General features: G+C 51.0%; 1 protein-coding gene across 5 annotated transcripts in view; it reads right to left on the minus strand.

The window, feature by feature from the left end:
- kmt2bb (lysine (K)-specific methyltransferase 2Bb) overlaps positions 1-25707 on the minus strand; it is a 180208-nt gene that overhangs the window by 64989 nt on the left and 89512 nt on the right. For 3 of the 5 annotated variants that reach the window (XM_073055461.1, XM_073055476.1, XM_073055457.1), the window contains exons 17-21: positions 17151-17252; positions 13075-13185; positions 7585-7658; positions 5753-5910; positions 5151-5248 (exon numbers count right to left, since the gene is read on the minus strand). In XM_073055461.1, coding sequence (XP_072911562.1) covers positions 5151-5248; positions 5753-5910; positions 7585-7658; positions 13075-13185; positions 17151-17252 — 543 coding nt within the window. The remainder of the gene's footprint in view (positions 1-5150; positions 5249-5752; positions 5911-7584; positions 7659-13074; positions 13186-17150; positions 17253-25707) is intronic. The other 2 variants (XM_073055471.1, XM_073055479.1) reach the window with 2 other exon arrangements.

A 25707-nucleotide genomic window follows, 5' to 3' on the forward strand; every position in this document is an offset into this window, starting at 1 on the left:
GGTATGCACACACACACACCCTCACTGGTGTCGGGTCTGGTATGCACACACACACACACACACCCCCCTCACTGATGTCGGATCTGGTATGCACAAACACACACACCCTCACTGGTGTCGGGTCTGGTATGCACACACACACACACACCCCCCCTCACTGGTGTCGGGTCTGGTATGCACACACACTCACACCCCCCACTCACTGGTGTCGGATCTGGTATGCACACACACACACCCTCACTGGTGTCGGGTCTGGTATGCACACACACACACACACACCCCCCTCACTGATGTCGGATCTGGTATGCACAAACACACACACCCTCACTGGTGTCGGGTCTGGTATGCACACACACACACACCCCCCCTCACTGGTGTCGGGTCTGGTATGCACACACACACACACACACACCCCCCTCACTGGTGTCGGGTCAGGTATGCACACACACACCCCCCCTCACTGGTGTCGGGTCTGGTATGCACACACACACACACACACACCCCCCCCCTCACTGGTGTCGGGTCTGGTATGCACACACACACACCCCCCTCACTGGTGTCGGGTCTGGTATGCACACACACACCCCCCCTCACTGGTGTCGGGTCTGGTATGCACACACACACACACACACACACACACCCCCTCACTGCTGTCGGGTCTGGTATGCACACACACACACCCCCCCTCACTGGTGTCGGGTCTGGTATGCACACACACACACACACACACCCCCCCCTCAATGGTGTCGGGTCTGGTATGCACACACACACACCCCCTCACTGGTGTCGGGTCTGGTATGCACACACACACACACACACACCCCCCCCCCTTAATGGTGTCGGGTCTGGTAGGCACACACACACACCCCCCTCACTGCTGTCGGGTCTGGTATGCACACACACACACACACACCCCCCCCTCACTGGAGTCGGGTCTGGTATGCACACACACACACTGGTGTCGGTTCTGCAATGCACACACACACACCCCCCTCACTGGTGTTGGGTCTGGTATGCACACACACCCCCCCTCACTGGTGTCGGTTCTGGTATGCACACACACACCCCCCTCACTGGTGTCGGGTCTGGTATGCACACACACACACACACCCCCCTCACTGATGTCGGATCTGGTATGCACACACACACACACCCTCACTGGTGTCGGGTCTGGTATGCACACACACACTCACACCCCCCTCACTGGTGTCGGGTCTGGTATGCACACACACACACCCTCACTGGTGTCGGGTCTGGTATGCACACACACACTCACACCCCACTCACTGGTGTCGGGTCTGGTATGCACACTCACACCCCCCTCACTGGTGTCGGGTCTGGTATGCACACACACACCCCCCCCTCACTGGTGTCAGGTCTGGTAGGCACACACACACACCCCTCACTGGTGTTGGGTCTGGTATGCACACTCACACCCCCCTCACTGGTGTCGGGTCTGGTATGCACACACACACCCCCCCCTCACTGGTGTCGGGTCTGGTATGCACACACACACACACAACCCCCTCACTGATGTTGGGTCTGGTATGCACACACACACACACACACACCCTCACTGGTGTCGGGTCTGGTATGTACACACACACACCCCTCACTGGTGTCGGTTCTGGTATGCACACACACACACACACCCCCCTCACTGGTGTTGGGTCTGGTATGCACACACACACACCCCTCACTGGTGTTGGGTCTGGTATGCACACACACACACCCCCCCCTCACTGGTGTTGGGTCTGGTATGCACACACACACACACACACCCCCCTCACTGGTGTCGGGTCAGGTATGCAGACTCACACCCCCCTCACTGGTGACGGGTCTGGTATGCACACACACACACACACCCCCCTCACTGGTGTCGGGTCAGGTATGCACACACACACCCCCCCCTCACTGGTGTCGGGTCAGGTATGCACACACACACCCCCCCCTCACTGGTGTCGGGTCTCGTATGCACACGCACACACACACACTGGTGTTGGGTCTGGTATGCACACTCACACCCCCCTCACTGATGTCGGGTCTGGTATGCACACACACACATACACCCCCCTCACTGGTGTCGGGTCAGGTATGCACACACACACCCCCCCTCACTGGTGTCGGGTCTGGTATGCACACACACACACACACACACACACACCCCCTCACTGGTGTCGGGTCTGGTATGCACACACACATACACCCCCCCTCACTGGTGTCGGGTCTGGTATGCACACACACAGACACACACACACACCCCCTCACTGGTGTCGGGTCTGGTATGCACACTCATTCCCCCCTCACTGGTGTCGGATCTGGTATGCACACACACACACACCCCCTCACTGGTGTCGGGTCTGGTATGCACACACACATCCCCCTCACTGGTGTCGGGTCTGGTATGCACACACACACACACCCTCACTGGTGTTGGGTCTGGTATGCACACACACACACACCCCCCCTCACTGGTGTCGGGTCAGGTATGCACACACACACCCCCCCTCACTGGTGTCGGGTCTGGTATGCACACACACACACACCCCCCCTCACTGGTGTTGGGTCAGGTATGCACACACACACCACCCCTCATTGGTGTCTGGTCTGGTATTCACACACACAGCCCCCCTCACTGGTGTCGGGTCTGGTATGCACACACACACCCCCCCTCACTGGTGTCAGGTCTGGTATGCACACACACACACCCCCCTCACTGGTGTCAGGTCTGGTAGGCACACACACACACCCCCCCTCACTCGTGTCGTGTCTGGTATGCACAGACACACACACACACACACACACTGGTGTCGGGTCTGGTATGCACACACACAGCCCCCCTCACTGGTGTCGGGTCTGGTATGCACACTCACCCCCCCCTCACTGGTGTCGGGTCTGGTATGCACACACACACCCCCCCTCACTGGTGTCGGGTCTGGTATGCACACTCACACTCCCCTCACTGGTGTTGGGTCTGGTATGCACACTCACCCCCCCCCTCACTGGTGTCGGGTCTGGTATGCACACACACACACCCCCCCCCCTCACTGGTGTTGGGTCTGGTATGCACACACACACACACCCCCCTCACTGGTGTTGGGTCTGGTATGCACACACACACCCCCCTCACTGGTGTCGGTTCTGGTATGCACACACACACACACCCCCCTCACTGGTGTTGGGTCTGGTATGCACACACACACCCCCCTCACTGGTGTCGGTTCTGGTATGCACACACACACACACCCCCCCTCACTGGTGTTGGGTCTGGTATGCACACACACACACCCCTCACTGGTGTTGGGTCTGGTATGCACACACACACACCCCCCCTCACTGGTGTTGGGTCTGGTATGCACACACACACACCCCCCTCACTGGAGATGGGTCTGGTATGCACACACACACCCCCCTCACTGGTGTCGGTTCTGGTATGCACACACACACACACCCCCCTCACTGGTGTTGGGTCTGGTATGCACACACACACACCCCTCACTGGTGTTGGGTCTGGTATGCACACACACACTCACACCCCCCCCCCCTCACTGGTGTTGGGTCTGGTATGCACACACACACACACCCCCCTCATTGGTGTCGGGTCTGGTATGCACACACACACACACACCCCCCCCCCTCACTGGTGTTGGGTCTGGTATGCACACACACACACACCCCCTCATTGGTGTCGGGTCTGGTATGCACACACACACCCCTCCCTCACTGGTGTCGGGTCTGGTATGCACACACACACACCCCCTCACTGGAGATGGGTCTGGTAGGCACACACACACCCCCCCTCACTGGTGTCGGGTCTGGTATGCACACACACACTGGCGGACAGGTCTCTCTCACACACACACTCAACTCACTAACTGGCTTCAGGTCTCGTGTATATATACATACACACACACACACTCACAGACCCTCCCTGGAGGACAGGTTAGACACACACACTCAGTAACTCACTCACACTGGTCAACAGGTCACTCTCACACACCGTCACCGGGGGGAACGAGTCTCTCACACTCAGTGCCAGAGGCCGGGATTGGACTTGTGTCTCTTGAGCTGAGAGTTAGCAGTTCTGCTGACTAAGCCACACTCCTGTCTCACTGACGGACAAGTGTACTGGAAACAACAGTAAACAACTTAAATGCTTTAAAATACTGCAAAGAATGGTGTTGCAATGACTCCCAGAGTTATAATTACTCGCTCCTCGATCAGAAATCAACCCTAACAGTAAAGAGTAAATCAGACAGTACTTAACCACATGGGGTAGAGTGTGGGATAATAACTACATCTTCTCTCATTACACCTAGCCCTGGACATATTACACAGCACCACAACCAGCGCAGACGGTTGGAGGGCTGAGCTGGAATGGAGAGGGAGAGATCAAGGAACAGTGGAGAGGGGGACAGGGGCTGAAGAGGGAGAGAGAGAAGTGGGAAGGGGGCAAGGAGTGTGGGGTAGAGTTGGGGGTGGGCAAACAAGGAGCGGATGGAGAGAGTGGGGCGACAAGGGGAATGGGTTGTGAAACAGAGCGGGGAAGTGAAGATTTGAGAGGGTGGGGGCAGCTAGGAAGGGGAGGAGTGAGTGGTGTGCAGATGAGGTTCAGTGAGGAAGTACTTCCAGAGGATGAGAGGCTTGGCAATTGTTGTACAGGGGGAAAAGAGGAGGGAAAGAAGAGATGTTGCAACGGTGGGGGGGGTAAGTTCGGTGATGGAGAACTCATGAGTGTGGGAATGGCTTGATACAGGCATATTACACCATATGAGGCACAGATCAGAACAGGACAGCCAGAGACTTTTTCTCAGGGTGGAAATGGCTAACACAAGGGGGCATAATTTTAAGGGGATTGGAAGAAAGTATGGAGGGATGTCAGAGGTAGGTTACACAGAGTGTGGTGGGTGTGTGGAACACGCTGTTAGGGGTGGCGGTAGAGGAACTACATTGGGGCAATCAAAGCAACTCTTAAATAGGCGCATGGATGAAAAAAAATGATGAGCTGTGGAGGAGAAGGGAAGGGTCAGACTGATGTCAGCCATAGGGCCTGTACGGTGCTGCACTGCTCTATGACAGAAAGACCATAGCCAGGTCAGGTTCCTTCTGTGCTCCCAGGGCAACCAGAGGGACAGCGGGGAAGCACGTACATTGACCTTGTCGTCGCTGTATTTCAGGCACAAGGCGCACTGCCGTCCGTCTTCAGGGCCGAAGGTAGCACTGGGATCCAACATCTCACTCTTCCTACCTGAAATAGACACCGGGGGAAATTGTCAGCCAGGACCCTGCAGCGCCCACTCGTCCCCGCAGCTCCCTGACCATGAAAACAATGGCACACCCCTCAAGTGGAGCCATGATTCAGTGAAGGGAAGGAGGGTCCTGAGAGTTAAAGCATCGTTTCCACTATATTGCCTCTAGGGGCTCCCCGATTGCACCTCATAAGGAGGACGGCCTCAGGAGCGCAGAGAGATCACACAATAGGTGATCAGCTCGGAAGCAGCATTTCCATTGTTTACAGGGGTTGGGGAGGAATTCCCTAAACCGGTCATGGGGTGCCAGGAGGTGGAGGATGTCCACAGGTTAAGATTTAACTCTAGAGTCTTGAGAGGGCAGTGAGGAGGGAGAGACGCCACACCATGGGAGGTTTTGGATGGTGGGGAGGGAGCGCCGTGCAAGAGGACTGAGTTTGGTGAGGGGGAGAGTATTCAAATCTCCCTATCAACCACCAGCCAGGGATAAGTCAGGTACTCACCAAGAAGCTCGTCCTGGGCACTGGCGCCCCCACACTCTGTCTGCTGCTGGCCGTTGGTCTGCTGGACTTTCCGGGAGGTGATGGCATCCGTCTGCTCCCGCCACTGGGCGTACATGTGGTCCAGAGAAGGGGGTACCACCGCATTAGGGTGGACGCCACTGAGAAGTTGAGGGTGATGGCAAGGTAAAGGTCAGGGCAGGTGAAGGAGGGGATGGGTAGGGGATAACAGAAAAGTGGAAGGGGAAAGGGTGAAGGGAGGAGGGGCAGAGGGTGGGATGGAAGTGAGGGAAGGGAGACAGAGGATAGTGAGTGGGCAGTGAGCAGCGAGACAGAGAAAGAAAAATTGAGAGAGGGGCAGTAATCCAAGATAAAAAGATATAAAAAAGCCAGGTATAGAAGAGTGAAAGGACACACACAGGGAGGGAGAGAATGTGGTGGGGAAGGGAGGGAGGGGGAGAGGGAGAGGGAGAGAGAAAGAATAAGAATGAATGAGAATCAGAAACAAGACCAACACACAAAACCTATTCTTCTGAGCAGTCACATCGCAACCTCTCCTGTTCCCTGTTGTCCTATCTGACGCCCACTCCTGCTGTTTGGCTGTTGGATTCTGTAACAGTGGAGAGGATTTCCCTTCCAGTCCATAACCACAGTGTGGGATTCGGCAGGAAAAATAAAAGTTTTGGTTGTTTTTTTTAAAAATGGGGATCAAATTTAGAACTTGGCGGCGCAAAGGGACTTGGGAGTCTTACTGCAGTATTCCCTACAGGTTAACTTGCAGTAGTAAGAGAGGCAAGTACAATGTTAGTAATCATTTCAAGAGGATTAGAATACAAAAGCAAGGATGTACTGTTGAAACTTTGTAAGGAATTAGTCAGCCCACATTTAGAGTAGTGTGTGCTCCGTATCTAAGGAAAAATGTGCTGGCACTGTACTCCAGTAGATATTCAGTGACTTGGAAATGTTCTTGCTTCCATCTCCTGATTTGTGCTTTTCAATAACCTTTTCACAGAATTGCTTGAAGTGTTCTTTTGACTTCATGGTGTAGCTTTTGCCAGGATACTGACTCACCAGAGGTTGACTTTCCAGATACAGGTGTATTTTTGCTATATTCAATTGAGAGACCTTGACTGCACATGGTGATCTCCATTTAACTAACTATGTGACTTCTAAAAACAATTGGCTGCACCACTGACAATTTGGTGTGAATACTTATTCCGGGTGAATATTTATGCAATCAATTATTTTGTGCTTTATATTTGTTATTAATTTTGTAGAGATCTGTTTTCACTTTGACACAAAAAAGTCTTTTTTCTGTTGATCAGTGTCAAAAACTTCCAAGGGGGTGAATACTTTTTGTGAGCACTGTATCTGTCAGTCACAGAGTCTAGGACCAAAGGGCACATCCTCAAAATAGAATGACAAGCCTTTAAACAGAGATGAGGAACAATTTCTTCTGTCAGAGCCTGGTCAATCTGTGGAATTCATTGTCACTGAGGGCAGTGGGGACCATGTTAACTTAAGGCAGAGTCAAGGGTTAGAGGGAGAAGTCAGAAAATAAAAATTAGGCATGAATGAATGGCCTTCATTTCATGAAAAAAACTCCACCAGGGGCAAACACTTGTAACATCGGTTTAACTCTTCACACCCGCACCCGTCCAACTGATCTTCCCACAGAACACCCCTCCATCACCACATCCCACTACTGGTCACTTGGGAATATCCTGAGGTACAAAGGTGGGGGGGAGACACTGGTATCTGAAGTATGATGGAAGGAGATGTGTGGCTCCCCTGGGAAGATGGGCTGGTACAGGCAGCGAGTTACGGCTACTCACTTGGGTAAACTCCCGCTGTCCTCCCAGTATTTGGAGTCCTCCACCTTGAACCACGGGAAGATGCGCTCCATTTGCTGTCCCCAGGTGGCATGGGCGGGTGGGGGAGATATTGAGAGAGAAGGCAACGTTATTCCTTTTGACATTCCAGCCCAATGCGCGTTCGTGTGGGAGGCGGATGCATCACTGTTTGGTACAGCAATTTGAAAACGCAGTAACGCAAGAAGCCGCAGAGAGCTGTGGACTCCCCAGCATCAGTATTATCTACAGGAGGTGCTGCCAATATCCCCACCATCTGGGCATAGCTCCCATTTTGCACAAAGTACAGAAGCCTGAACTCCCACACCACCAGGTCCAGGAACTGCTACTTCCCTTTAACCATTTAATTCTTGAACCCTAATCACTGCATCATAATAGCAACACTGTGATCACTTTGCCCTACAATGGACTTTGATTTGCTTGCTCTAGTTGTGTTCTTTCTTGTAAAATATTGTGTATAATTTATGTTTAATTGGATTTACAGATTACTTTTATTTGATACATGTATATCAAAACATACAGTGAGTGAAATGAATCCTTTGCCCCATTGTTTCCTGTCAGTTGCTGGGCAACCTGCAAGTGCCACCATGCTTGCCCGCATCCCACTAACCGGAAACCTTACGTCTTTGAAAAGTGGGAGGAAACTAGAGCATCTGGTGGAAACTCGCACGGTCACGGGAGAACATACAAACTCCTTACAGACAGCAGTAGGAACTGAACCTCGATCGGTGATCTCTGGTGCTGTAAAGCAATTACACTGACTGTAACACCACCATGCTGCCCCATTTATGTGAATGTTCAGACTCTGATGCAGCTGCAAGTCGTTTTTCATTGCACTGTGAACTGTAACCCCCTACAGCCTCCACCGCCCTTTCTGTCTGTGACACCCTCCAGCCCCTACACTCTTCCCATCTCTGTGACACCCTCCAGCCCCTACACACCTCCCTATCTCTGAGACACCCTCCAGCCCCTACACTCTTCCCATCTCTGTGACACCCTCCAGCCCCTACACACCTCCCCATCTCTGAGACACCCTCCAGCCCCTACACACCTCCCCATCTCTGTGACACCCTCCAGCCCCTACACACCTCCCCATCTCTGTGACACCCTCCAGGCCCTACACACTTCCCCATCTCTGTGACACCCTCCAGCCCCTACACACCTCCCCATCTCTGTGACACCCTCCAGCCCCTACACTCTTCCCATCTCTGTGACACCCTCCAGCCCCTACACACCTCCCCATCTCTGAGACACCCTCCAGCCCCTACACTCTTCCCATCTCTGTGACGCCCTCCAGCCCCTACACTCTTCCCATCTCTGTGACACCCTCCAGGCCCTACACACCTCCCTATCTCTGAGACACCCTCCAGCCCCTACACTCTTCCCATCTCTGAGACACCCTCCAGCCCCTACACACCTCCCCATCTCTGTGACACCCTCCAGCCCCTACACACCTCCCCATCTCTGAGACACCCTCCAGCCCCTACACACCTCCCCATCTCTGAGACACCCTCCAGCCCCTACACACCTCCCCATCTCTGTGACACCCTCCAGCCCCTACACTCTTCCCATCTCTGTGACACCCTCCAGCCCCTACACACCTCCCCATCTCTGTGACACCCTCCAGCCCCTACACTCTTACCATCTCTGTGACACCCTCCAGCCCCTACACACCTCCCCATCTCTGAGACACCCTCCAGCCCCTACACACCTCCCCATCTCTGTGACACCCTCCAGCCCCTACACACCTCCCCATCTCTGTGACACCCTCCAGCCCCTACACACCTCCCCATCTCTGAGACACCCTCCAGCCCCTACACTCTTCCCATCTCTGACACCCTCCAGCCCCTACACACCTCCCCATCTCTGTGACACCCTCCAGCCCCTACACTCTTCCCATCTCTGACACCCTCCAGCCCCTACACTCTTCCCATCTCTGTGACACCCTCCAGCCCCTACACACCTCCCCATCTCTGTGACACCCTCCAGCCCCTATACACTTCCCATCTCTGTGACACCCTCCAGCCCCTACACACCTCCCCATCTCTGTGACACCCTCCAGCCCCTACACTCTTCCAATCTCTGTGACACCCTCCAGCCCCTACACACCTCCCCATCTCTGAGACACCCTCCAGCCCCTACACACCTCCCCATCTCTGAGACACCCTCCAGCCCCTACACTCTTCCCATCTCTGTGACACCCTCCAGCCCCTACACACCTCCACATCTCTGTGACACCCTCCAGGCCCTACACACTTCCCCATCTCTGACACCCTCCAGCCCCTACACACCTCCCCATCTCTGAGACACCCTCCAGCCCCTACACTCTTCCCATCTCTGTGACACCCTCCAGCCCCTACACACCTCCACATCTCTGTGACACCCTCCAGCCCCTACACACCTCCCCATCTCTGAGACACCCTCCAGCCCCTACACTCTTCCCATCTCTGAGACACCCTCCAGCCCCTACACACCTCCACATCTCTGTGACACCCTCCAGGCCCTACACTCTTCCCATCTCTGTGACACCCTCCAGGCCCTACACACTTCCCCATCTCTGACACCCTCCAGCCCCTACACACCTCCCCATCTCTGAGACACCCTCCAGCCCCTACACACCTCCCCATCTCTGAGACACCCTCCAGCCCCTACACACCTCCCCATCTCTGTGACACCCTCCAGCCCCTACACACCTCCCCATCTCTGTGACACCCTCCAGCCCCTACACACCTCCCCATCTCTGTGACACCCTCCAGCCCCTACACACCTCCCCATCTCTGAGACACCCTCCAGCCCCTACACACCTCCCCATCTCTGTGACACCCTCCAGGCCCTACACACTTCCCCATCTCTGTGACACCCTCCAGCCCCTACACTCTTCCCATCTCTGAGACACCCTCCAGCCCCTACACTCTTCCCATCTCTGTGACACCCTCCAGCCCCTACACTCTTCCCATCTCTGTGACACCCTCCAGCCCCTACACTCTTCCCATCTCTGTGACACCCTCCAGGCCCTACACTCTTCCCATCTCTGTGACACCCTCCAGCCCCTACACTCTTCCCATCTCTGTGACACCCTCCAGCCCCTACACTCTTCCCATCTCTGTGACACCCTCCAGCCCCTACACACCTCCCCATCTCTGTGACACCCTCCAGGCCCTACACACTTCCCCATCTCTGTGACACCCTCCAGCCCCTACACTCTTCCCATCTCTGAGACACCCTCCAGCCCCTACACACCTCCCCATCTCTGAGACACCCTCCAGCCCCTACACACCTCCCCATCTCTGAGACACCCTCCAGCCCCTACACTCTTCCCATCTCTGTGACGCCCTCCAGCCCCTACACACCTCCCCATCTCTGTGACACCCTCCAGCCCCTACACTCTTCCCATCTCTGTGACGCCCTCCAGCCCCTACACACCTCCCCATCTCTGTGACACCCTCCAGCCCCTACACACCTCCCCATCTCTGTGACACCCTCCAGCCCCTACACTCTTCCCATCTCTGTGACACCCTCCAGCCCCTACACACCTCCCTATCTCTGAGACACCCTCCAGCCCCTACACTCTTCCCATCTCTGTGACACCCTCCAGCCCCTACACACCTCCCCATCTCTGAGACACCCTCCAGCCCCTACACACCTCCCCATTTCTGAGACACCCTCCAGCCCCTACACACCTCCCCATCTCTGTGACACCCTCCAGCCCCTACACACCTCCCCATCTCTGAGACACCCTCCAGCCCCTACACTCTTCCCATCTCTGTGACACCCTCCAGCCCCTACACACCTCCCCATCTCTGTGACACCCTCCAGCCCCTACACACCTCCCCATCTCTGAGACACCCTCCAGCCCCTACACACCTCCCCATCTCTGTGACACCCTCCAGCCCCTACACTCTTCCCATCTCTGTGACACCCTCCAGCCCCTACACTCTTCCCATCTCTGTGACACCCTCCAGCCCCTACACTCTTCCCATCTCTGTGACACCCTCCAGCCCCTACACACCTCCCCATCTCTGTGACACCCTCCAGCCCCTACACACCTCCCCATCTCTGAGACACCCTCCAGCCCCTACACACCTCCCCATCTCTGTGACACCCTCCAGCCCCTACACACCTCCCCATCTCTGAGACACCCTCCAGCCCCTACACACCTCCCCATCTCTGTGACACCCTCCAGCCCCTACACACCTCCCCATCTCTGTGACACCCTCCAGCCCCTACACACCTCCCCATCTCTGAGACACCCTCCAGCCCCTACACACCTCCCCATCTCTGTGACACCCTCCAGCCCCTACACACCTCCCCATCTCTGAGACACCCTCCAGCCCCTACACTCTTCCCATCTCTGTGACACCCTCCAGCCCCTACACTCTTCCCATCTCTGTGACACCCTCCAGCCCCTACACACCTCCCCATCTCTGTGACACCCTCCAGCCCCTACACACCTCCCCATCTCTGAGACACCCTCCAGGCCCTACACTCTTCCCATCTCTGTGACACCCTCCAGCCCCTACACACCTCCCCATCTCTGTGACACCCTCCAGCCCCTACACTCTTCCCATCTCTGTGACACCCTCCAGCCCCTACACTCTTCCCATCTCTGTGACACCCTCCAGCCCCTACACTCTTCCCATCTCTGTGACGCCCTCCAGCCCCTACACACCTCCCCATCTCTGAGACACCCTCCAGCCCCTACACACCTCCCCATCTCTGAGACACCCTCCAGCCCCTACACTCTTCCCATCTCTGAGACACCCTCCAGCCCCTACACTCTTCCCATCTCTGTGACGCCCTCCAGCCCCTACACTCTTCCCATCTCTGTGACGCCCTCCAGCCCCTACACTCTTCCCATCTCTGTGACGCCCTCCAGCCCCTACACACCTCCCCATCTCTGTGACGCCCTCCAGGCCCTACACACCTCCCCATCTCTGTGATCCCATCCAGCCCCTACACCCCTCCCCATCTCTGTGATCCCCTCCAGCCCCTACACCCCTCCCCATCTCTGTGACACCCTCCAGCCCCTACACCCCTCCCCATCTCTGTGACACCCTCCAGCCCCTACACTCCACCCTGCCTTTGTGATCCCCACTGGCCCCTACACCCCTCCTTATCTCTGTGACCACATCCCTCCCCTGTACCCCTCCCATTTCAGTGATCTCCCTGTCTCTGTAACCCCCTCCCGTTCCTACAGCCCTCCCTGTCTGTGAACCCCCCCTTCCCCTACACCCACCCCTACCACTTTGAGAAGTTTGCCTCCTGACGAAGGGTCTGAGGTAAATGCTCTCCCTCTTCTGCCAGGTGCTGGCTGACCTGCCAAGCCTTCGTATACATGGCCTGTTTTTTTCAGGTTTCCAGCATCAGTGACTTTCTAGCCTCAGCGCAAAGTGTTTGGGAACAGTTGCTGGAGACTCGGGTCAGGGAAGCGAAGCGGGACTAATGGGGAGGTACCTTTATGAAGTAGGCTTTGGCAGAGATGCTGGCTCGCTTGGCATCAGGATGTTCCAGCTCCTCGTTGATGCTGCTCTGAATGATCCGTACTACATCGTCGGAGAAACCCAGCTGCAGGGAGGGAGAGCGCAAGGTGAGGAGTCTGAACAAGAGGGTGAAGGTGCAGGAAGGGGACGCGGGTGAGGAAAGGTTTAAGGTGGATACACTTGAGGGGAGTCAATGGATGGATCCTCATTTCACGATTACACTCCCCCCGAGCAGGCTATCTGCACCCAGAGATTTCTAGTTTTCAAGCAACGAGACAGTGTTGAGGTAGCTTAACTCTGTGTCTGACCCCAAGAGTGTGTGATGGAATGGTGTGTCTGACCCCATGAGCATGACAGATTGTGCTGAGGGAGCTTCACTCAGTGTCTGACCCCAGAAATGTGTGAGGGGACGGTGCCCGAGGATCAAGTCAAGTCACTTTTATTGTCATTTCGACCATAACTGCTGGTACAGTGCATAGTAAAAATGAGACAACGGTTTTTCAGAACCATGGTGTTACATGACACAGTACAAAAACTAGACTGAACCACGTAAAAAACAAGGGAAAAAAAAAACTACACTAGACTACAGACCTACCCAGGACTGCATAAAGTGCACAAAACAGTGCAGGCATTACAATAAATAACAAACAAGACAATAGGGCAGTAAGGTGTCAGTCCAGGCTCTGGGCATTGAGGAGTCTGATAGCTTGGGGGAAGAAACCATTACATAGTCTGGTCGTGAGAGCCCGAATGCTTCGGTGCCTTTTCACAGACGGCAGGAGGGAGAAGTGTTTGTATAAGGTAGTGGTCACCAACCTTTTGAAGCCCAAGATCCCCTACCTCGGCCTTAGTGAAAGGCAAGATGACTCTAAATCGATTAGTTACACGCATGCACACTGGGGCAGAAAAGACCATAAGTAAAACCCCGCAACCCGGAAGTAGAAATAATGTATGAACACCAGGGGTCACCACACTTTTTTTGCCCCCGGACCGGTTTCATTTTGACAATATTCTTGTGGACTGGCTGACAGGGGTGGGGGTTTAACACGACCGGAATACAGTGATACTCGAAGCAGGTTCCTTATGTCCAGTCTATTCTGCAATTTAGTTTACTTGGCTCTCAGCACTTACCTCTTGCTCATGTTTTTAACGCTGAAAAAAACTCAGCGAGTTTGTATTTAAGTGCAGGGTGCATGGACTCAGGGTACCAAAGCAGTTTTGAGGGCTTCATTGCCTCATTAGACAGCCTCTGGGCCCAAACTCCAGCCTCACGCCTGCCGCCCTTGGTCTGGTGCGTCTGTTCCCGTACCGGGGGCCGCGGCGGTCGCAGTCCGGAAGGAGCGAGCGACCAACCACCCACCGCCTTGGCCAGGTGCGTTTGTCCTGTACCAGGGTCGCAGTCGGAGAGAGCGATCAACCGACCGAGCGAGGAGTGCGACAGGACACGCCCGCCCCCCACTGTAGGATCTATCGGCCGACAAAAGTTTGTTTCAGTAGATCACAGCGAGGTAGCTGCTCTGATACTTACGGAACCCTGAACCCGAATTAGGTCGTCTGTGAATATTTTAGCACCTGGTTCCCCACGAACATTCGTTGTACTAAACAGGTTCAGAGGAGGGCACTCATCTGTCCGCGCTCCAGACCGGTAGCAACGGCACTTCTCGCCGGCCAGACGAAGTGGCCAGTTACCCGAGGCCAACCAGTGATCCCTGACGCGCTTGGGTAATGACCTCGCGTGTGTTCAAATTCAACAGTGGGTGTGACAAGGAATGAGAAAGGTGCAGCTGACTCATATTGTTTCCTTGCGGCCCGGTGGTTGGGGACCAGTGGGTGGCGGGGGAGCTACACGCATGTGCACTGGGCAGAAAGAACGGAACTAAAACCCCCGCAACCCGGAAACAATCTCTCAACAGTATTTGTGTATTTATTTTTCTTTTTTTTTTTGGATCTACTGGGAAGGTCTCAAAGACCGACCAGTCGATCGCGATCGATGGGTTGGCGACCACTAGTATAATGGGTGCGTGGGGTTTTTCATAATGCTGTTTGCTTTGCAGATGCAGCGTGTAGTGTAAATGTCTGTAATGGCGGGAAGAGAGACCCCAATGATCTTCTCAGCTGACCTCTAGACTTGCAGGGTCTTGCAATCCGAGATGTGCAGTTTCCGAACCAGGCAGTGATGAAGCTGCTCAGAATACTCTCAACACAACCCCTGTAGAATGTGATGAGGATGGGGGTTGGGAGATGGACTTTCCTCAGCCTTCGCAGAAAGTAGAGACGCTGCTGGGCTTTCTTTGCTATGGAGCTGGTGTTGAGGGACCAGGTGAGATTCTCCGTCAGGTGAACACCAAGAAATTTGGTGCTCTTAACGATCTCTACCGAGGAGCCGTCAATGTTCAGCGGGGAGTGGTCGCTTCATGCCCTCCTGAAGTCAACAACCATCTCCTTTGTTTTGTTCACATTCAGAGACAGGTTGTTGGCTCTGCACCAGTCCGTTAGTCGCTGCACCTCCTCTCTGTAAGCTGACTTGTCGTTCTTGCTGATGAGACCCACCACGGTCGTGTCATTGGCAAACTTGATGATATGGTTCGAGCTGTGTGTTGCAGCACAGTCATGGGTCAGCAGAGTGAACAGCAGTGGACTGAGCACACAGCCCTGAGGGGCCCCCGTGCTCGGTACGATGGTGTTGGAGGTGCTGCTCCCGATCCGGACTGAGGTCTCCCAGTCAGAAGGTCAAGGATCCAGTTGCAGAGGGAGGTGTTTAGGCCCAGTAGGCCCGTTGTGTGGGAGTGGTCATGAGCTCCATCTTCAAAAATGTGTCTCTAACTGTGATCCCCCCAGCTGAGAGCCCAGTGCACCAACTTGCCAGTCCTCAGGTAGAACAGCACCTTCCCAAACGCTTTCTCAGAGGCCAATGTATCATCTACACCAACAATGTGCTCCATGGCCTCCAAGCACTATCCCAGATTTATTCAAGGTTGAAAGATGCATTGCACCCTGCGTTCATCCTCCACCAACTGAAACAAGGCATTGTCTGAGAATGGAGAGGCAGCCGCCCTTGCCTAGTTCCCCGGAGGACTGTGACTGCCAGGAGACCGAACCAGTGTGGTGGCATAACAGTCCAAAATGAGAAACAGATAGAATAAGCACTACTCAAAATGTAGCGGCAGCATCTGCTGATAAAATTCGTGGAGTGAGTGATGTTCCTGGATAGAAAAATTTGCAACTTCCTGCAGTTAAACAGCTCCTGTGATATTAGCAGACCCTGTTGGTCCGGTCACCGTAACTTTTTGGGGCCCTAAGAAGAGCTGGAGCAAGTCACAGATGATCCAGCAGGGTGGAAGAGGAATCATCTGTTGCTGGGGCAGTAGGGAAGTGCCAGCAGTCAAGAGTCCCTTTTAGCACGATACCAGAAATTCCAATGCTGGGAAAGGCTCCATCGCTCTTGAGGAACTCCCAGGCCATGGAAGATCAAGACATCCAAAATGCTCTTGAACCCACACTGATCGAGAAACACAGCACGGCAGGAGGAAGGGGTGTTCTCCCAGTGTTAGCAGGACAACAACTATGCATCTCTCCCTGCTTTTGGAGTGAAACGGCTTCCTGGTAAGTTGCCAGCAGCCATAGTGAGAAGCAAGACAGTTAGCAGATGTCAACAAACACAGTCCGAACAGGTGGATAAAGCTCCAAAAGAAGCCTCCACACTAAAACAGCCACTCACTCTGATGTTCAGGACCACTGCACCTCCTCCAATATATGCAATACACTTTATCCAGCAGTTTTCATCAATTTCTTCCAGTTCAATCTGAACAGCTCCACACGGTGTCTGACCCCAGGAGCGTGTGATGGGATATTTGGAGGGAGCTTCACTCTGTGTCTGACCCCGGGAGTGTGTGATGGGATGGTATAGAGGGAGCTTCACTGTGTCTGATCCTGGGTGTTTGCGATGGGATATCTGGAGGGGGCGTCATTCTGTGTCTGACAGGACCGTGTGGAGTCATATTAATTTGAACACCCATCTCTCCCCGGGCTCCTCGCTTGCTCCAGACTCACCACCGAAGTGTAATCACCCTCGTCAAACTTTTGCTTCACCATGTCCAGGTCATAGGGAGTCCTGGTGTCAAACTCCTCCAAGTCTTCATCACTTGGCGCCACCTGAGATTGAAATCCAAAGAGAGAAAGAGCTTGATGTTTCTACAGCTGTTTTATTCAGGTTCTGCCCGCCTTCCCGCATCCTCACATCTATGAATATTAAAGGTTAAGGTAGCCTTCTTAACCACCCTATCAACTTGTTGGCAACTTCAGGGGAACCTATGGACCTGGACCTCAAGATACCTCTGCTCCTTCACATACTAGGATTCCATTAACCTTGTACTCCAAATTCAACCTTACAAAATGTACATTACCACTTACTTGAGGAAAGATATACTGGCATTAGAGACAGTGCAGAACAGGTTCACTGGGTTGATTCTGGAGATGAGGGGGTTAACCTATGAGGAGATACTGAGTCACCTGGAACTAAACTCACTGGAATTCAGAAAAATGAGCAGGAATCTTTTAGAAACACAGATAAGAAAGAGTCAGGGAAGTTATTTTCATTGCTGGGTGAGATTGGAAATCGGGAGCATTCAGAGGAATAGATTTAGGACAGGAATGAGAAGGAACTGTTTTTCCCATGGAGGTGAACAGTAGAGGCTCCCTCATTACATGCACTTAAGACACAGTCAGATAGATTTTTACAAAGCAGGAGAATTAAAGGTTCGGGGGGGGGGGGGGGGGGGGGGAAGAAAGGTAGGTGGAGCTCAGTCTATTACCAGACCAGCCGTGATCTAATTGAATGGTAGAGCAGGCTCAATGGGCCTGACTGCCAAGTCCTGCTCTTATGGTCTCTCACACAGCCCCCCTGGAGCACAGCAAGCTCCCACAGACATGAAGCAAGTTGAGAGTTTTGAGTGTTACTGAGGAACCTGTGAGCTAATTGGATGTTGGTGAGAATGCGGGGGTAGAATGAAACAGGGCACACCTGAATGAGCCAGCACAAATTGAATGGGCCGAAAGGCCTGTTTTGCTCCTATGTGGAGCATTCGCCTGGCAGTGAGTTTCAGATGTGGAGCATTCGCCTGGCAGTGAGTTTCAGATCACCCCCACCCCAACAATCCACTCTTTCCCAGCACCCTTTGGGTGTGGAAAGTCCCTCAGCTCTATCCCCTCAGCAGAAGGCAAATCGCCCTCTGTGAATTACACCAGCAGAGGTGGGGAGGGGAGGGGGTGGGTGGAAAGAAAAATTAAATTGCTAGTAAGGGTGGGGGGAAGGAAATGGCAAGGGAAATGTGGGGCAGTTTGAGAAGCTCTCTCAGCCAGCAAGACTTGATAGGATAAGTGTTTCTTCCCTTGAGCTGACAGGAAAACCCAAGATCAGGCAGAGGGAGAAGGTTAATTCCGCTTTGCACAGACGCTGTCTGACTAGCTGAGTGTTTTATCTGCTCAGCCCAATGAGTCTGTGTTGTGCATCAACTACTCACACCAATCCTGTTTCATTCTGGAACATGCCCACGATGTTGTGCCTTTCGTTTAACTTACGCCATGATCAACAAGCATATTTTTCATTTTTCTACCATGCAAGAATCTCTTAAATGTCCCTGAAGTATCCAGCTCTCCCATCACCCCGGCAGTGCATTCCACATACCTATCACTAGGTGTAAAAAACTACCCGACACCCACCATATACTGTCCTGCAATCACCGAGATTATGCCCTCTTGTATTAGCCATTTCCAGCATGGGAAAGAGGGGTCAGCTGTCCACACAACCTATCATTTCATACATCTGACAAGTAGCCAGTCATCCTGCTGCTCCAAAGAGAAAAGCCCTAAGCTTGCTCAACATTTCTCCCTACTTTTCCCTCAACCCTCGCCCTACTTACCCCACACGCGAGTGAGACAATTAACAGTGGCCTATTAACCCAACTACTCCCACCATCTTTGGAACACGGGATGGGAACAGGGAACCTCATCCTTTCTCCCTACAACACAGTCCTTATCACTTCATTCTCTGTACATACATAAGCCTCTTAAATGTCTCCATTGTGTTTGGCTGCACCACCCTGGCACTCACCTCTCTCTCTCTCTCTGCAACAAAATTGTCCCCACTCATCTCCTTTAAACTTAACCACCTCACCTTAAATGTACACTTTATGTATTAGATTATTCCACCCAGGGTAAAATATAAACCTGTCTACTCTACCTCTTCCTCCCAGTTTTATAAGCCTCTATCATCCTCAAGTTTGTTCAACCTCGCCTTCCAGCACATACCCTCAAACCCAGACAGCATCTCCACCCTCTCGAAAGCCCTGCAGCCTTCCTGTGATGGGACAACCAGAACCGAATACAATAGAAAGCACAGATCGCAGACAGCCAGGGTGGAAATGGCCAACATAAGCAGGCATCGCAGGAAAGCATAGGGAGGATCTCAAAGGTAGTTTTATTTTAAATGGAGAGTGATAAGTGCACATGTAAAGCACTGCTGGGGTGGAGGTGGAAGCAGAGGCAGATATGTTCCGGATATTTAAGAGACTCTTAAATAGGCAAATGAATGAATGAATGAAAAATGGAAGGCTACGTGGGAGGGAAGAGTTTGATTAAACTTGGAGTAGGTTATTGTGGGCGAAGGTCTTGTACTGTGCTGTGCTGTACTGTTCTATGTAGCCTAACTAGAGTTCTACAAATCTGCAACATAATTTCTTGACTCTTAAGCTCAAGGCCTTGACGAATAAAAGCAAGCATGCTGTAGCAGTTACTTGAAAACAAACCAAAACCGCTGAGAGACTGTATGACGTGCTTCCAAATCGAGCCCTTTATTACAAAACTAGCAAAGACGAATAATCTTGTTTTGATAAAAATCTAATGAAACTAGTGTTGTAGCAACTTTAGCATTTAAATCAGTGTAACTAAGCATTCTAATTAGCAATATCAGAATTAGAGTCCTACACATACAACAAAAAATCCACGGCTCATCAAGACTAAACAAGTAACAAGGACAAAGCGTGACGACGTAACTGTCCTCATTTGCTTCTACCATGTCTAACACACTTGGCAGAATACCAAAATAAACACAATATACAATACAGACAGAAAATAGATACATGGCCCCTACATTCAGCCCATTAATTATTACACTATCACAATTCTAACCCCTCTGAGAGGACCATAACCCCGTCATGGGATTTGGAGACGCGTGCCTAAATGACCCAGGGAGCTATGTTGGCTGGAGTTGTGGCTTTATGCTTTAGTTCTTGGTAGGGTCAACCATGCCAAACAGGTCAAAGGGTAGAGGCCAGACTAAGAGTCATCCACCAGTCCTCCAGGTTTAGCCCTGACTGGTAAACTAAAATTCACAGGCCATTTGTTTTAGGCTGAAGATACTTGAGGCTCTGACACCCATGTCTCATTCTTCAGGAATGCCTTTGTTCACTGTTCGTCAACGGAACAAGGTCAGGAAGTTCACTACGCAACTTGTAATTAACCAAAGCTCGCACTTTATTGTCTGCATAAACAACAACGTAATTAATGTTGATCCCAGGCCAACAGCTGTAGAACATGAATTTTACTGTTCCTTCTCTACCAATACTCACTCAGACCACTTTTCCAATTTATAACACCAAAATAGGGGATCACCATTGGCCAGATGATCGATCCTTTCTTTGCCCAGCCCGAGATGGGGGTTCTTCCTTGCAATGGTGGGTCTCTTGAGAGAGTTATTGCTGATAGCACACTCAAAGTGTCTACTTTTATGTTCGTTCCTTACCAATTCATTCCAGTGTCATTGGCTAGGTCATCTGATTGACCTTTAACACCTTTTTATTGGCTCTGCTCCAGGCCAGCATCCATTTATTGCCCTCTTCCCAGTGAGTGACAATCAGTAATTTATGGCTCTTTGTTCTCTTCAGTAACCAGCTCGAATCACTCCAGGCAGGCACCAACCACAACACTTACAAACCTGCATGTTACGTTATATCAAAGATCATCTCACAAGTAGCTTCTTTGAGTCTACTTTAAAACACAGAAAGCAAAGCAACTTCATCTCACAAAATGGAGGATGTAAAATAGTTCTACAAAATGACAGCCTCCATCTCCAAGCACATGGCAGGAACAAAGACAATTGCTCTGTCTGCTTCCACTGTCCTTGACCCATTCAAGTTCAATGTTTGCTTCCATACGTTAAATTCACCACAGCCAACATTTTCACCCTCTACGCTCTAGAGGCCAAATCTGCCAGGTTGCTTGAAGAGTTTGCATTCTTCCATTGAGATGCTTGCCAGACCTTAAGAATGTCTGAAACTCTTTGCGATGAAAGTTTGGAACCGGGATGTTTCATTCTAGCTATGCTTTAGCACCGTAGTACTATCAGTCTAAAACACTGAGTCCTGAAGCCATATGTGCAGCTCTTTCCTCCACAATGTGTCCATATGGCTTGCCATCGTAGCAGCGGTGAGCTTTAATGAAACTGACTTCAACAAAGCTGCCCTAGATCTTCCCATGATAAAAGCACCGTGCACTTGAGAGCGGGTGTTGTGCAATGATAGGTAGGTCACTGCTCTATAGCCAACTTCGCTGTCTGTAAAATGGTACAAGTCTGCAGCAGTAACTTCTTTGAAATCCAAGGGTTTCAAACATCTGACAACCTTGAAGTATTCCAATTGACAGAGTTCTTCTAGCCAGCTTGTTCACTCAAGAGCAACTGATGTTGGCATAGTATCATCCTAGCCCAGGTTTTTCTTTCATAGCTCTTGCAGGATACAGGTAGTCCCCGAGTTACGAACGTCCGACTTACGAACAACTTGTACTTACAAACCGAGGAAGGAGAATGCCGTCCACGATTTTAAGTCGGGTCACAACGCCTTTCGCCATTTTAAGTCGTTGCCGTTGACACTGTGTTGAGTGTGTAACTTTGTATTTGGCTTAAATTTTTCTTAGCAAGATTCACCCTAACCCCCTCCTTTTCCGGTCATCTGGTGGCACAGTGAGATCAGCGCCGGGCTCAAGAATGGTGGTTCCCGAGTTTGATCCAGTGACAGACCCCTCCCGAGAGCGCCGGGTTGATGTTGAGCTCGCAATCTGACCTCGTAAAAGAAAACACTGCCATCCCCAGTTTAAATTCCGACGCGGAATATTGAGGAGGATCAAATACCCAAACCCAGCACAGCCCCCACTTGTCCCATTTAACCTGTCTCAGTGCGGTGGTCCTTAGGACCCAGCGGATCTTGGGAGCCGGCGGAAGTCGGGACCCGCCACCCGCAGTGTTTCTGTTCTGTTGACGGGAAGCAATCACGATTGAAAATAAAGTGGAAATAATAAAGCGTTTGGAAAGAGGTGAAATGTCATCGGTCATTGGAAAAGCGTTAGGCTACAGTCGGTCAACGATCGGAACAATTTTAAAGGATAAAGGATAAAGTGAGAATAATGGAGCATGTGAAAGGCCCTGCCCCGATGAAAGCTACAATTATTACTAAGCAACGTAGTGGTTTAATTATTGGAATACATATGCTTCTTAAGTGTTTTATATTCATAGAAAGGTAAAATATATACTATATACTAAGACAAACGTTTGACTAACTGACTCTAAATAATACTGGATGTACTTGTTCCGACTTACGTACAAATACGACTTAAAGACGGATTCAGGAACAGAACTCATTCGTAGCCCGGGGACTGCCTGTATTCTTAACAGATAGCACCAACTGGGCTCAAGATTCCTAAAGGATTATAGATGGAACTAACTGTGAAGAGGATTTCCCCCTTCTGGTAGTGGTCTAACTTGATCCGTGATCTTAAACTTGAAATTATCATACTGAATGCACTATTGCACAAGCAGTACTCTCCACTGAAGGTATATCTTGATCCAAATCCAAATCCTTCATGTCTTTCACTCGGCTCTTCTGGTTTCACAGCTAGCACATTATGTCTGTTGCTTATCCACTTTGTGAATCAAAAGCAGTCTCTAACACAAATCGATACAAGGTCATACAGAAGTACAGCACAGAAACAGGACCTTCAGCCCATCTAATCCATGCCAACCATTTAAATTGCCTACACCCATCAACCTGCACCAGGACCATAGCCCTCCATATCCAAACTATCCACGTACCCATTCAAACTTCTCTTGAAATTGAGATCACATGATCATTCCACACTCACAACCTTCCGAGTAAAGAAGTTTCCCCTCATGTTCCCTTTAAACTTCTCACCTTTCACCCTTAACCCATGAGCTCTGTTGTATCCCACCCAACCCCAGGGTAAAACATCAGCTTGTATTTACCCTATCTATATCCCTTGTAATTTTGTACATTTCTATTAAATCTCTTCTCAATCTTCTACAATTCTAAAGGATACAGCCCTAACCTGTTCAATATTTCCTTATAACTCAAGTCCTCCAAACCCGGCAACATTCTTGTAAATTTTATTTGTACTCTTACAACCTTGTTTATAAGTAGGTGACCAAAACTGCACACAATTCTCCAAATTGGGCCTGATCAACATCTTATACAACTTTAACATAACATTCCATCTTCTGCACAGTACGCAATACTTTGATTTATGAAGGCCAATGTGTCAAAAGCTTTCTTTCCAAACCTGTGACGTCACTTTCAACAAATTATGGACCTGTATTCTCAGATCCTTTTGTTCTACCACACTCCTCAGTGCCCTACCGTTCACGGTGTAAGACCTACCCAGATTGGTTCTGCCAAAGCAAACACTGCACACTTGTTTGCATTAAACTCCATCTGCCATTTTTCAGCCTATTTTTCCAGTCGGGGCAGATCCCTCTGCAAGCCACGATACCCTTCCGCACTGTCCACTACACTCCCAATCTTGGTGTCATCAGCAAATTTGTTCACTACATTATCATCCAAGTCATTGATACAGATGACAAACAACAAAGGACCTAGCACCAATCCCTGCGGCGCACCACTAGTCACAGGCCTCCAGTCAGAGAGGCGAACCTCTACCATGACTCTCTGGCTTCTCCCACAAAGCTAATGTCCAATCCAATTTACTACCTCGCCTTGAATGCTGTGCCTTCTTGATCAACCTCCCATGTAGGACCTCGTCAAATGCCTTACTAAAGTCCATGTAGACAACTTCCACTGCCTTGCCTTCATCACTTTCCTTGAAACTTCCTCGAAAACTCAAAGATTGATTAGACATGACCTACCATGCATGAAGCCATGCTGACTATCCTTAATTAGTCCATGTCTATCTAAATACTTACTGTATCTATCTGGTCCCTTAGAATACCTTTCAATAAATTTCCCACAACTGATGTCAGACTCAGCGATCTATAATTTCCTGGTTTATGATTGGAGCCTTTTTTTTTAAATAGCATAACAACATTGACTATCCTCTAATACTCTGGTACCTCCCATCACTGAGGATGATTTAAATATCTCTGCTAGGGCCCTGGCAATTTCTGCACTTGCCTCCCATAGGGTCTGAGGGAATACCTTGTTAGGCCCTGGGGACTTATCCACCCTGATTTGCCTCACCTTCTCCTCTGTACAGGGTCCATGAAGTTGATGCCACTTTGCCTCATCTCTATGGACTCTGTGTCCATCTTCTGAGTAAATACAGATGTAAAGAATTCATTTAAGATCTCTCCCATCTGTTTTAGCTCCACATATGGATTACCATTCTATCTTACAGAGGACCAATTTTATCCCTTGCCATCCTTTTTCTCTTAACATATTTGCAGAATCCCTTAAGATGCTCCTTCAGATTGTTGGCTAGAGAAACTTCATGCCTTCTTTCAGACTTCCTGATTTCTTTCTTAAGTGTTTTCTTGCATTTCTTATATTCCATAAGCACCTAATCTTTTCTTGCTTGCTAAACACCTTTTTTCTCTTAAATTGGGCCCCAATATCTCTTGAAAACTAAAGTTCCCTACACTTGTTATTCTGACAGGCACATACAAGCTTTGTACTCTCAAAATTTCATTTTTGAAGGCCTCCCACTTAACAAATACAACAGCTTGTCTCAATCCACACTTGCCAGTTCCTTTCTGATACCATCAAAATCGACCTTTCTCCAATTTAGCATCTTAACCCATGGGCCAAACCTATCATTTTGCATATTTACTTTTAAGCTAATGGCATTGCGGTCACCTGCTCCTCTATACAAACTTCTACCACCTGCCCTGTCTCATTCCCCAATGGTAAATCCAGTATCTCACACTCTTTCATTGGTTCTTCTAAGTACTGATTGAACACATTTGACAAACTCTATCCCATTTAGTCCTTTCACGGTATGGGAGTCCTGTATAGACAACAGGTGCAGGAGTAGGCCATTCGGCCCTTCAAGCCAGCACCACCATTCACTGTGATCATGGCTGATCATCCACAATCAGTACTCCGTTCTTGCCTTCTGCCCATATCCCTCGACTCCGCTATCTTTAAGAGCTCTACCTGACTCTTTCTTGAAAGCATGCAGATAATTGGCTTCCACTGCCTTCTGAGGCAGAGCATTCCATAGATCCACAACTCTCTGGGTGAAAAAGTTTTCCCTCAAGTCCATTCTAAATGGCCTACCCCTTATTCTTAAAACTGTGACCTCTGGTTCC

The sequence above is a fragment of the Hemitrygon akajei genome, chromosome 1 (genome assembly GCF_048418815.1).
Source record: "Hemitrygon akajei chromosome 1, sHemAka1.3, whole genome shotgun sequence".
NCBI classification, from domain to species: Eukaryota; Metazoa; Chordata; class Chondrichthyes; order Myliobatiformes; family Dasyatidae; genus Hemitrygon; species Hemitrygon akajei.